General features: G+C 33.0%; 1 protein-coding gene across 1 annotated transcript; it reads right to left on the bottom strand.

Moving 5' to 3' along the window:
* Window positions 1-8,570: 8,570 nt before the first annotated feature.
* On the bottom strand, window positions 8,571-9,518 carry LOC101255825 (uncharacterized). The gene is made up of 2 exons (XM_004229045.2): window positions 9,254-9,518; window positions 8,571-9,013 (listed from the first exon to the last, which is right to left on the bottom strand). Exons 1-2 carry the CDS (start codon window positions 9,516-9,518, stop codon window positions 8,571-8,573), a joined length of 708 nt encoding a protein of 235 aa, XP_004229093.2.
* Window positions 9,519-14,644: the final 5,126 nt, after the last annotated feature.

Here is a 14,644-nt window from a genome sequence, read left to right as displayed (position 1 = left end):
TGTACAAGACTCTACCTAAGGGTGTAATTTGTGACATCAATCCTACACTATTCTCAATCTTACACTCTCTTACCAAGTTTGTAAAACGATCGAGGAGCACCCCTTAGTCGTAACCGGAGTCTTCATCCTCGAGAGGACTTACACAAGCCCTTAGAATTTGTTAAAGCATATATCATATGATAAAAATACGGAAAATAATTATAAATTTTACTTTGGAAGTTCAACTTCACTTCATAAATGAAAATAGAATATAAATTTGTCACTCAATACCATCTTACATAGGATATATAAATTTTGGATTTATCCCTTACATCAACAAGGATTCTAGAATGAGGAAATACAATAATGTCTTCGAACATAAGCAAACAACTAAAAGCTATATCATAAAAGTCTTGTCCTCAGACATGAGGACTCACCAACTTTGAGAAGTAACTTCCAAGTATCCTTGAAAAGCGACGTTGATTACTCAATTGCCCGAACCTACTTTGTTTGAAAAAAAGGGAAGAAAATATGGGTTATTACATTAAACGTCCAAAATATGGCGTTTATGCATAAAAATCATCAATGCATGTATAAAAGGACATTTTAGTCAAAACATGTTTTTACTAAGTAAATCCAATATACACATAAAATAAGAATCATAAGCCAGCTCAACATGATATAATCCCAACATGTATACACCCTAACAATACTTGTGCAATGCAAAGAATAGTTTCCCCTAACCCTATTCAAAGTTATCACATTAAGCAACCTACTTCATACAAACATTCATAATCTCATATTTCATCATAACCTGCTATATTCATATAGACCATACATAAATGAACATACATGAGTTGTAATAAAGACAATCACAACAGAACACTACTAGAACCATCTAATAAGATTCCACCAGTGTAATGTGCAAGCAAAATCTCATACTCTCCCTCACACAATGTAGAAAACCCCTCAATAAAACCCCTAGTTAGAATCCATACATTTTCTTTATTCATTTACTTTTACATTAGGAAATGAGGTTGGAATAATCGATATTAGACCATGTGAGCTACATGGAATTCGGTATTCAACTCCCACACAAAAAAGAGAGGGTCAACACTTGACTAAGGGGTAACCTTTCCTACATATCTATCTCGGTGGATCCACTATGCTAGAGTCGTATGTGGACACCTAACTAGTATGACCTAAGGGAGGTTACTTATGATAGGTGAATGAAAAGAACCAATCTAGACATTGCACAACTAACTTCTTAGGGAGTTCTATGAAGGTATTCTAATGAATGTTTCTATATACATGTTCCTTATGCGTGGCTTTGTAGTATTTGTGTACTGGTTATAAAGATGTACATGATATGAGTCTATATGATGTGGTCTTATTCTTATGTGCATAAGTTGGTCTTAAGAAGGTATTGTTGGCATAAATGAAGTTGTCTATATGGAACTGTTTATGTATGAAATATTGTGTGATAGCTTGTGGTCTCATGATAAGTTTCATAAATAGGTGTCAACTTATGGCACTTCAAATTCACATTGCACTAGTGGACTTAGATTGGGATTGTGAGTAAGGTTTTATAATTTCTTATTTGAAGTAAAGTGAATAGATGTGCAAGTTGATGTAGCTTACTAGAAGTGCTTTCAGAGTCTTGACTTAAATGTGTCTATGATGTATTATAGTCTTATTACGGTATATGTTGGATTATGTAGGTTGTATGTATGCTTTCTTTGTGTCCTTAAGGTGGTGTATTGTACCAAGCATCACTAGAGGGTTACTTGGGGAAATAGGAAGTAAGAAGAAAAGGATTCACTATAAAGAGGAAATAGATTACTGTAAAGTGGCCCTACATGTGGCTTAAATTCGATGTGTGATTTTATATGATGTTTGGCCTTTGAATATGTATATATGAAGTATGTAAATGATATTAATGCTATTGTATAGATGTTTTATGAAGATTTTCTAAAAAAATCATGAAGTATGATTTCAATAAAATGTCTCCTTTAAATGCATGTTTTGCATGGTTGCCATACTTAGTGCATTCTTGTAATAAATCCATTCTTCTCTACTTTTTACAAAAAAGTGTAGGTTATGGATTCTTAAAAGGATGTCTCTATGATTGAGGAGCTTGATATGTGATTCGCAAGCTCAAGAAAATGAATCCTTAAGTCAAATGATCTCCTACATTATTGTACTAATTATTTATGTTATAAGGGTCGTATCCTTAAAGTAATTTTATAATATTTAGTCTAGGATGAGAAAAAGAGATTAGAGGCTTACCAAAGTATGAAGATATTATATATATATATATATATATATATATATATATATATATAAATATATATATGTATGTATGTATGTATGTATATGAAGTAATTTTAGGTATATGATGTGCTAAGAAAGTTTTAAATTTTCCGCTAAATTTACATATGACAATGCGATGAATGATTACTATGGACTTATGGTGAAAGGTGTATGAAAGAACAAGAGAGAGATGACATTTCATATTTTTCCAATTGTTAGTAATTAATAATTAGATATTTAAGCGATTTTTCGCTTTTTAAAAATATTTTCTCCCGTGATTTCTCCATTCTGATATTTAAAATTTGTATTCTTCTAATTATATAAATTGATTAAATACAAAAGTCAGTCTTATAGAAAATCATAATATTGTCATTTTAAATAAATATTAAAAGTGTTGACAAGAGATCCTATTAAATGCTAAAATTATTATTTTGAAAATTTTCCCATTTCAATTTAGAACAATAAGGATGGAAAATATGAGCTCGTTTGGTTTATAATGTTGGGCCGATTGACATGTCCATGTAATCATCAAGTTCTAATTTCAATAATTATATATTTTGTCTGAGTTGCCTTTTGATAGACTATATCTAGTTAGTGTATATCACCTCTTTCCTCTTTCTCGCACCTCTCTTGCCCCTCTACTTCTTTATATATGTGCTCCGGAATTTCATGTATCTATGTATCTAGCATGCACCGATATATTTAATATATTTGTGTGAATCAGTTTCATCTAGTGTGCTCGATATCTAATATTTAGTGTATCCAAGAAATTTTGCAGCTACCTGCCAGATATTTTTCTACGATTTCACATACTGGAAATTTTCAGCTACGTAAAAGTTAAATAATCACAAATGTATTATGCATACCAACATTGTAATTTAGTATTTTGTCCGTGAGCAAACTAATAAAATAATTAAACTACTGTATCCTTTTCCCTATATACGATGTGTTTCAGAAACTCTTGTTCAGAAAGGTCAAGGTAGAGTAGCGTACGGGTTATATGTGATGGACCAGAAAACAAAGCCACAACAAGACAAGGTTAAAATAATGTTTGTAACCAAAAAAGGGAATGAAGGCCTATAACTTCGGGACAAAAGACTAGGGCATGTTCCTATGGTGTTCTTAGAAAAATAAAAGATTTTAGACTTGTAGTAACTTTACTATTGATCAATGTATCATATGTCCTCAAGCTAGATAGACCAGCATTAAATTTCCTATAATTCACACTACAGTAGATCATGTGTCTTATTTAGTGAATATGGATGTATTGGGCCCATATAAGGTGACTACTCATAACGGAATGAAATTTTTTTCTCACTTTAGTGAATGTCAATCTAGATTGACATGTACTTTCTTAATTGCTTTAAAGTATGATAAAAATATATTTCTGAAATAATTTTCAAAAAATCACTCCACATACACATTTAAATGATGATATTACAGGTTTTACACATACTTTTAAAAATCTCGCTTATAAAGATTTAATTACGGGTTATAACATATCATTATTTATTTATAAATTAATTAAATTTTACTTTATTAAATAATTAATATTTTTATATTATTATTAGATGATTAAAATAAAGAAGACACCATAATTATCTCTTACACAATTATAGAGATTTACATTGATTCATGTTACTTTTTTATAGTCACATGTCGGATTGACATTGATTCATCTTCTTTTTTTTTACATTGTCACCATTTTAGGGATAGCATTAATATTAGAGAATCAATTGTCATTATCTCTTACACTATTTTAGGAATTTTTTCTTCCAGCTTTAACACCCCTATTCTTTCTCAAAACGAATTGTTTGTTTTGAATGAAAGAGTTTTTCCAATTAAAGTGACATTTCAAAAAGGAATTATTTTTTTATTCAAAGTCGCCACTTGAATTGAGTTATGGTGTTCCAAGTCACCTTTTGTTTAATCCCTAATCAAAAGGAAATAATTCTTTGTTTGGTCTGCAACCAGAAATTAACATAAGAAATTCTTTTGACCGAGGGGAAGGTATTAGGCATTTCTCGAGTCTCGTTGTTCTAGCACGGTCTCTTTAATTGACTTATACTTATTTTTATTATTTTTGAATATATTTTATAGGTCATGACTTATTTGTTTTATATTGATGAACATTCATTTGGTCTCAACCTAGATACGTAATTGCATTCTTGGTCATGACGCTAAGAGGAATAACTGTCTTCTTCTCTCGAGTACCTCACACCTAATAATTCCAATGTACACCTCTTGATTTAAATTAATGAAAGTTTAATTATTAAAACAATTTAGCCAAGGAGCGTAACCACATCCTTGAAATTATCTTAGTGTCTCAAAAAAGATGTGTAACCACATTCTTAAGTGAAACATATATATTTAACGTGCCAAAGTGTTCGATCTAACGTTAAACATATATATTATTTCCTTATTAAGACAAAACAAATAAAGTAAAATACTAAACTTCTAAATTAAATTTTAGACCAATTTTATGTCATTTTTGTTTTTTACTATTGTTAAAGTTGATGCAAAAATTAAACATAACTTTCTAACTCAACAAAACAATACTGAATCGTAAAAATAAATATCATTGTTTTGATTGATAAAATAAAATCAAATAATTTTAATCTATTTAATTATTTCAATATCATTTTTATCTTTTACTATTCTTAAGGTTTACGTCAAAATTAAACATAAATTTTCTAATAAAACAAAATAATACTGAATCATAAAAACAAATCTCATTTTTTATTGATAAAATAAAATAAAATAAAATAAATCTATTTAACTTATTTTAGCCTAACAATTCTTATTTTATTATTATTGTCTGAATATAGAAAAGAACAATGTCATCACATTTTATTTTAATAGGTTACAACTAATTAATAGAAGTAAATAAATAGAAAATAATCGTCAATTAATGCTACATTCATTAAATAAACAATGATATAACTCTTTAACCCCATATTCATTTTAATCAAATAATAAATAAAACAAAATAATAATTTAACTAATCATAAAAATTACAACAAATTTCATAAATAAATTAATGATTTAAGGCAAAGTTGTTCCTAAAAAAAAAGTTTTGCAAAACCTTGACCGAATGTTGATTAAAAATATCCATAAATTTTTGTAGATTGTATGGGGTGATATATGTATTGTATTGATATGAAAATAAACAAAATTTAGGAAAAGATATGAATGTGTTAGGCAAATTTTTGAAAGAAAATAAAAAGGAAATGAAGTTTTTTTAAAAAAATTCTCGAGCAGATTTTTTTTTATGTTGCTCATCTATTTTATGTTTTCTCTCCTTTTTCCATTCTATTATGTATGTATTAGTATGTATATATTAATAGTAGTGTACTAGTGTAGGTGATGTGGGGGAAGATGTGAGAAGTTGTGTGTAGTGGGTTGAGGGTAATGGACAGTAATGGAGTTAAGTAAGGTTGTTATTAATAATTAATATAAAAATTATAATAAGAAGAATATGAACTAATTATTAAAATAAAATAGTAATTGAATAGCTAATATAAAATTATAATTAAGAAATATTAGTCTAAACAAATATTAAAATATATATTTTTTTGGTTTCAAAATTTTAAAATAAACTAATTAAAATAAGTCAAAACTATAATATCTAAAAGAAATATTTAAGGAATAAAAAAAATAGTGTAAAACCTTATCTTCAACCAAATATTATGTGTCTACAGTTTGCCTCTCTATGACTTGAAATACGAAGTGTTTTTAGACAAAGAAGTTGACAAAACGACAAGTTTTGAACGAACACTTATCTTAAAGAAAAATATGCGACTGAGTCCTTGTTTTGGACTGCCTACATATCCCGGGTTATTAGGGAATCAAGTCATGTGCAGTTCAAGGAGATGAGGTGATAAATTGAAAGTTAAGTGAGGTTCCATTGAGGCTCCAGATCGCGGATCTTATCCTTATTTACATAAAAATGAAAAATAATAGTCGAAAGGAAAATAAATGTTCAAGCTCCTATCTATGCAACGTTTTCTTGAGTCTTCACTTGAATATTGACTTTAAGATATCACCTTGATTTTTGGGTGAGTATCCTAACCTTGAATTGGATTTGAGGTTGAACTTGCCACTTAAACTGAGCTTTTGACACTATTCATTGAAGATGTGAAGAAGTCAGCTTTTGACACTATTTATTGATCGGAACCTCACTAGTAAAAGATGTGAAGAAGTAAGGTTGTTGCATGCATTGAGAAGTTGATTCTGACCATCATGAGATTGATTATTCTAAAAAAGATTTGAAACTTTGTTCTTGAGTTTCAAATTCATGTTTCGCTAGAGGAAACCTATAAACCATCACCAATAAAAGAAATAAACAAAAATTTTGCCCAGTTTTCATTGGGAAAAACTTGTAAGTTATTATGTGGGAAGGTCCTACTAATCTCATTATCCAGGAGGGTCCTTCTAGTCCCATTATTCAAGATTGTCATTGCTATACTTTGTCCCATTATCAAGGAGAGTCCTACTAATCACATTATGAGGAGCGTTCTGCTAATCCCATTATTCAGGAGAGTCCTCCTAATCACATTATGAGAAGGGTTCTGCTAGTCCCATTATCTAGAAGAGTCCAACTAATCACATTATGAGGAGGGTTCTGCTAGTCCCATTATCATGATTATCATGCAAATTTAATTATGTAGGAGGGTCTTTCTAGTCCAATGATTCAGGAGGGTCCTTCTAATCCCATTATCCAGGTGGGTCCTGCTCCTATTATCCAGAAGGTCCTGCTACTTTCATTATTAGGAGGGTACTTCTAGTACCGTTATCCAAGAGGGTCCGGCTAATCTCATTATCCAGGAGGGTACTGCTAGCCCCATTATCCATGTAGATTCTGCTAATCTTATTATGAGAAGGGTCCTGCTAGTCTCATTATACAAGAGGGTCTTGCTAATCCCATTATCCAAGTGGGTCCTGCTATTCCCTTTATAATAGGGTCCTGCTAGTCTCATTATCTAGGAGGGTCCTGCTAATCCTATTATAAGGAGGGTCCTTTTATTCCCATTATCTAGGAGGGGCCATCTAATCCCATAATCTATGAGGGTCTTGCTAGTCCCATTATCCAGGTGGGTCTTGTTAATCTAATTATGAGGAGGGTCCTGCTAGTCCCATTATCCAAGAGGGTTCTGCTAATCCCATTATCTAGGTGGGTCCAGTTAATCTCATTTCTGAATCAACATGCTTAATTAAGACGAGATAGATGAAAAACCTTCAACAGACATTCTATATGAGCTATCCAAGCCCAAGAAACTCTTAATATTAGTTGGACACATGGGTTTAGGCCAACTTTCAATTTCTTTTATCATTTGGGTATCCACTATTATTCCATCACCAGAAACTATTTGGCTTAAGAAGGCCACACACTCAATCGAAAAACTCACACTTGGAGAACTTGGCATACAACTCCTTATCGTTTAATGTGTGAAGGACTATTCTTAGGTGACTAACATGATATTCTACATTCCTTGAACTGAATAATATGTCATCAATGAAGAAGATAACAAATATATCTAATGAAGGTTTAAAGACTTTGTTCATAAGATCTATAAACATAGCTAGTGCATTAGTCAAATCGAAGGATATGAAAAAAAAACTGATGGCAGCCTGATCTAAGATCAAATTTTATCTCATATATTGTTCTCATACATTTTTCTAATATTTGTCTTTGGAATATCACATTCCCTAACTTTCAACTGATGCCAGGCTGATCTGAGATTAAATTTTGAGAAGTAAGAAGCACCATGATGTTGGTCGAAAATATCATCTATCTTTGGAAGAGGATACTTATTCTTGATGGTAACCTTATTTGATTTGTGGTAGTCTATACATATACTAAGGAAACCATCCTTCTTTCTCACAAATTAGACCGGAGCACCCCAAACTGAGTCACTTGATCAAATAAAACCCTTATCTAACAGTTCTTTCAATTGTTCCTTCAACTCCTATAGCTCTACCGGTGTCATTCTATATGGCTGAATATAGATAGGACGAGTATCTGGGATGATGTCTCTATCGAAGTATATTTCTCTCTAAGGAGGGACTCCGCAAAGATCAGTAGGAAAGGCTTGTGTAATCTCTTTTACTATAGCAACTGATAGAAGGGAAGGTACCGCAACACTTGAGTTATCAACTAAGACTAAGTATTGAATACATCCTTTTAAAACTAACTTAGTCTCCTTAATATACAAAATTAAATGACCCTTAGGCACAGATTAACTACGACTCCACTCTATGACTGGCTCATTAGGAATCTAAAACGTGACAACTCGAGTTCTACAATCTATTGATGCATAACATGAATGAAGCCAGTCTATATCTAGAATGACATCAAAATCTACAATTTCAAACTTTACTAGATCAGTGATTGTATTCTTCTGATTGATAAAAATAGGACAATCAGGATAGACTATTTCAGCTAGAATAGACTCTCTGACAGAGGTAGAAATATCAAAAGGTTCAGAATGTTTTTGAGGAAAAACCTCAAAGTGATTTGTAACATAAGGAGTTACGAAAGATAAATGTGCTCCTGGGTCTAGCGAAGAATAAATATCAAAAGCATAGACTTTGATCTTACCAATGACAACATCTAGATGGTTCTCTTGTTCTTGGAGTCTAGTGATTGCATAGATGCGGTTTTCCCCTCCTCCAGTAATAGAAGTTGCACCTCTATGTGCATCCTTGTTTGGTGGAGCAACTGATGAAGATTGAGCTCTCTTACTCTCATTTCCAGTACCTTACCTGTTCTTAGGGCACTCCTTCATGAATTAACCCACTTGACTACACATAAAGCAACATTTTTGGATATCACGACATTACCTAGGTTGTAAATACCATACCTAGACATGCACGAGCCCATCTATCTCCTTGTGCAACACTTTCTTGAGACATCATAGTCTAGATCTGTAGTTCTGCGAATTCAAGGCATGATGCTCACCTTTATTTCTAGGTGCACGAGCACTAGACAATGATGGTGCAGGGCCCATTTGTTTCTTGAACTGTGACCGATTCGAAACCATCCTTCTGCTACCTCGACTCATTACTAGTCTAAGCTTTCTTGATTTATACGCTTCTCTTAGCTTCTCCTCTTCAACTTTCTGCATATAAACCTTAAATTTGGATACGTCCATATCACCGATAAATGTTACAACTCTTCCCTTTTTGCTTGATGCACGACCCAAGCCAGCGACAAACAAGCTCATTATTCTTCTTATATCCTTAATTATTTCAGGAGCATAGACGGATAGCTAGGTGAACTTTGATGCGTATTCATGTACACTGAAGGTGTCCTATTTCAGTGTAAGGAACTCTTCTACCTTAACTTCTTTCAGTTCTCGAGGAATGAAATGCCCCAAGAAAGATTCTTCAAAGCAAGCCTAACTCGGATGTGGTGCATTGTCATCTCTGCCTCCATTCCACTGATCGAACCAAATCCTAACCTTATTCTTCAGTTGTTATGTAACTAACTCGATTGTTTCAACATCTACAACATAAATCAGATCAAAAGTTTTCTTGTACTCCTGTAGAATGTTTTCTCAATCCTCAGTAGTGCTCTAACTAGTGAAACTGGGAGGATTCATTCTCAAGAACTCCCAAATCCTCGAAGTGTCAACCCCTTCTTGTTGAGATCCTCTTTCTTGACAAACCTAGTAAGTCACAGCCTGACTCTACATCCTAATGACCTCATGGAACTCAGCGTTGGTAACTTCCCCTTGAGGTTTAATTTCATATGCATTGGGTAACTCTTGTTCACGAGGTTCAAGATTTCTACTATCTGGGTGACCTCGTGCTGCTCTTCATGCAGTAATGGTTATTGGAAATACGTGCAAGAAGGAACATAGAGAGACTTTTAGAGATAAACTCTAATAAAGAAAATGATTATGAAAGAAGCGAGGAATTCCTAAATATTGTAGCCTCCTAATTAGAGATGTTGCGCGCTTCACACTGATGACTAGGACTGTACAGATATGCCTTCATAGACTCTCATAAACACTTGAACTATGTGCTATGATACCATGTTTTTCACCCCTCAAGACAACATCTTGGACGTGGCACCCAATGACAATTGCTTGCCTTGAGCAAACCCTTGGCCTGACTTTCTTAACATAGCAGAATACTTACCTGAATAGTAAAATAGAATTGTTCTCACAAGGATAAGTTTACAAAAATATCTTGTCCAAAATAGCACTTAATTCTAAAAATAAAATATCTGAAATGCGAGATGAAGAGAAACTCAAAACTGATTATATGATTGACTATCCTCCTATGAGGCCTCTATAATACTAAGATGAATGTAGGGAAAACCGCCAAAATATTCTATAAGTAAAAAGACGGAAACAATTAAAGAGTCCTCTAGAATGCAAAGAGGTTCACCAGTGACTCTATGTGCTCACAAGAGATTAAAAGGGCACTAGATGCTGATCGTGGTTACCTGCATCTGCATCATAAGAAGATGAAGGTGAACTTGCATCTGTACATTGCATGTACGAGTATGAGATTTGGAATGCTAACAAAACATAAGCTCGGAAAGAATAACAAGAAAACTTACCTTTGGTCTTCTTAACTCATAATATATTGAACTTAATATAAAGAAATAAAGACACCTATAATATATATATATATATATATAATAGAATAGAATATAATTTATGTGGGAGATTCTCTAAATGACAACCATAACTGTGAGACTAATAAATGGTACAACGTCTTACCTCATGTTGGAAGAGAACCATCCTATATCTGCCGCCAATACAATTACTTTACTACGAAGTGGATCCACTAGTCTATGCAAAAAAGCAATAAGGAATCATCTAAAAAGTATGATCCTTCTTATGTCCATGTTGGCTACATGGTTATGGGGGCTTGATTTAATATGAACTCGCGTCCCCATATCGCTGCTTAATACTACACCTCATATAAATAGCTCATCTGTTTTTAAAACAATTTCTTCTATGGTTTGAGGTAATTTCTCAAACATATCTTTCAAATCTCTCTCGAAAATGATAGTTTCCTCTTTACTAAACTAGCCAAAACACTATTGGAACCCTAGCTTCTTTTCTTGCTCAAAATGCAAGTGCATTTGTAATTCTTAGGGAATACTTAGTTCCCTTATAACTTTGAGAGATTAACTCAACTCTTTACTCTTTCCGTATCTTGCAACTTGAGCCTTAAAACAAAGGTAAAACGTTTGTTAAAGACTCTTGGAAACTTTAAGAATTTACTTTTAATTATTCTTAACTTTTAGACTTGACTCTCAATTTTCTTGACTTTGATCTTAACGTTCCTTGAATTTGATTATGTATTCAATGTTTATGATATCATGTTGATGGATGATTTCATGAATTTTAGATGTACGATAGTGTATTAGAATCAACTAAGAAACATTGGTTCATCACTTAGAAACTAGTATGAAAAGATGGGGAATCAATGGGGTATCTAGGCGTCGTTGGCGCTGTGAGAGGCGTGGAGAACCAATCCCCAAACGTCATAAGCCATATTGGAGCGCTCTCTCTACCTTGACACTTCATGGACCTACGTATAGATACTGTCATGTGGGCTATGGGAATTGTAGTGCCCCTGTGCCCTATAAAGCCTCTAACTTCCATGGTTCTTTCCCCAAACACTTAGAATTAATAAAACATGAATACCCAATATATCAACTCAAAAAACAACCCCAAAACACTAATAAAATTAACTCTAGGCATGCAATAACTCAACCCATAAAAATTCAACAATGTTCTTCAAGAACATGACTTTTCATCATGCAATCTACTCAAACTCGTTGAATTAGAAAATTTAGTCTATGGGTGAACTGAACCAACACAAAAGATCTCACATACCTTAAAAGGCATCATCCCCAACAAATTCCACTTGCAATTACTTGGCGTTCTTGGTGAAAAGCTGATCTTTCTTTCTTTTCCTTCCTCTTTTTTCTCTTCTCTAAGCCCTAACCGTAGATTAATTTTTCTAATATGAAATAAACACTTATTTTTATCCCAAATGAATCTTTAAAACTAATTAGCAAAAAGATAGCTGAAGAATCTCATTTGACCTTACTTAAATCCGTAATTGGACTTTCCTCAGTTCAATAATCCAACTTCCGAAAGGCATATCTTCCTCATATAATATTGAAATCGTGTAAACTCGGCACTATTGGAAATATATTTTCAAGGGAATTGCATGTCAAGAAATACCCCTAACTCATTTTATGCTAGAATTATGGCTATCTGAAAATGAACAAAATCACTTCATAAAATTAGAAAATATTTCTAGATTTTCGCCTTTATTTAGAAAAGTGATTATTTTAAATTTCTTATATTATCCTTAATTATTTTGAGTTACTAGATGTTACACTAACTACTGTCCTTCTTGTTTTCTACCATACATTGCAGAAATAGGATTCACAACATAAAGACCACCACCTTTTCCTTCATGAGACTCGGGGTAGACATATTACCTTTGTTGAGCCTTGGAGTCTTAGGAGTACCTTTCTTGGGGAACCTCTTCTTAAAACTCTAATCCTGTCTTGGAATGATTTCCATTTTCCGCCCTTGTCCTCTTCAAATCCCTACAAACTTGCTTATGATTTTTCTCCTCAATTTGTTTATCATGGACCATGAGAGGGTAGATATTTATGCTAGGAATCAAGAAATCCCACCTGCATTAATTGATAACAAGGTTGGATATACCCATGACGAATTTATTCATGTTAGAAATAGCATCCGCAGCCATAGTAGTAACATGTTTTGATAGTTTAGTGAACTTGAGTCTATAATCCTTCACACTCATACTCCCTTGAGAAATATTGATGAATTCTTGCATTTTCCTCTCCCTTAATTCTAAGGGGAAGAACCTACAAAGGAAAGATGTCTTGAATGAAGACCAACTAATCGGACCTTCTCTAACAAGTCTTTCCTCCTTCCATTGTTCATAGCAAACATGATCCTGATCATTAAGTTGATAGGTGGCTAGTTCCTCCTTTTCTTTAGATGACACACCCATAGCCTCTAGCACTTTGAACACTTCATCCATGAGTAATCCTTCACTTTCGAGCCAAAGAAAGTAGGGGGATTCATCCTCATCAAATCCTTAATCCTAGATTCGATAGTACTAGCATTGGTGTTCACTTGCACCCTTGAATACCTAGCAACTTTACTTACACTAGAGTCAAGATATGAATAGCCCTCTCTTATTTCAATATTAGACATATTCCCTTCTTCAATAGGAACTTGAGGTTTTTCAGGATCTTGAGGGGGAATCCCCTTATTCACATTTTCCTCTTAGGCCCATCTAGCATTGTTCCTTGTTGCATTCATTGTCTATAAGCACAAGAAATGGATTAAAAGAAAGGATTAGAAAGAGTTATGACTCTCATGTACAAGACTCTACCTAAGGGTGTAATTTGTGACATCAATCCTACACTATTCTCAACCTTACACTCTATTACCAAGTTTGTAATGATCGAGGAGCACCCCTTAGTCGTAACCGGCGTCTTCATCTTCGAGAGACTTAGACAAGCCCTTAGCATTTGTCAAAGCATATATCATATAATAAAAATACGGAAAAAAATTATAAATTTTACTTTGGAAGTTTAACTTCACTTCCTAAATGAATATAGAATATAAATTCGTCACTCAATACCATCTAACATCGGATATATAAATTTTTTATTTATCCCTTACATTAACAAGGATTCTAGAATGAGGAAATACAATAATGTCTTCGAACATAAGCAAAGAACTAAAAGCTATATCATAAAGTCTTGTCCTCAGACATGAGTACTCACCAACTTTGAGAAGCAACTTCCAAGTATCCTTGAAAAGCGACGTTGATTAAAAAATGGCCCGAACCTACTTTGTTTGAAAAAAAGTGAAGAAAATATGGGTTATTACATTAAACGTCCTAAATATGGCATTTATGCATAAAATCATCAATGCATGTATAAAGGACATGTTAGTGAAAACATACTTTTTTACCAAGTAAATCCAATATACACATAAAGTGAGAATCATAATCCAACTCAACATGATATAATCCCGACATGTATACAACCCTAGCAATACTTGTCCAATGCAAAGAATAGAATCCCCTAACCCTATTCAATGTTATCACATTAAGCAACCTCCTTTATACATAAATTCATAATGTCATATTTCATCATAACCTGCTATATTCATATAGATCATACATCAATGAACATACATGAGTTATATAATAAACACAATCACAACAGAACACTACTAGAACCATCCCATAAGATTCCACCAGGGTAATGTGCAAGAGAAGTCTCATACCCTCCCTCACACAATGTAGAAAACCCCTCAATAAA

The sequence above is a fragment of the Solanum lycopersicum genome, chromosome 1 (genome assembly GCF_036512215.1).
Source record: "Solanum lycopersicum chromosome 1, SLM_r2.1".
Lineage (NCBI taxonomy): Eukaryota > Viridiplantae > Streptophyta > Magnoliopsida > Solanales > Solanaceae > Solanum > Solanum lycopersicum.
Note: the sequence above shows the minus strand (reverse complement) of the source record. Positions and strands in the feature narration are given on the sequence as shown.

Coding starts and splice junctions, on each gene's coding strand:
- LOC101255825 (XM_004229045.2), bottom strand. CDS start 9,518: ATGAGCTTGTTTGTCGCTGGCTTGGGTCGTGCATCAAGCAAAAAGGGA. Junction 9,014..9,253: donor TCGTGCACCTAGAAATAAAG/GTGAGCATCATG, acceptor AATCTTCATCAG/TTGCTCCACCAAACAAGGAT.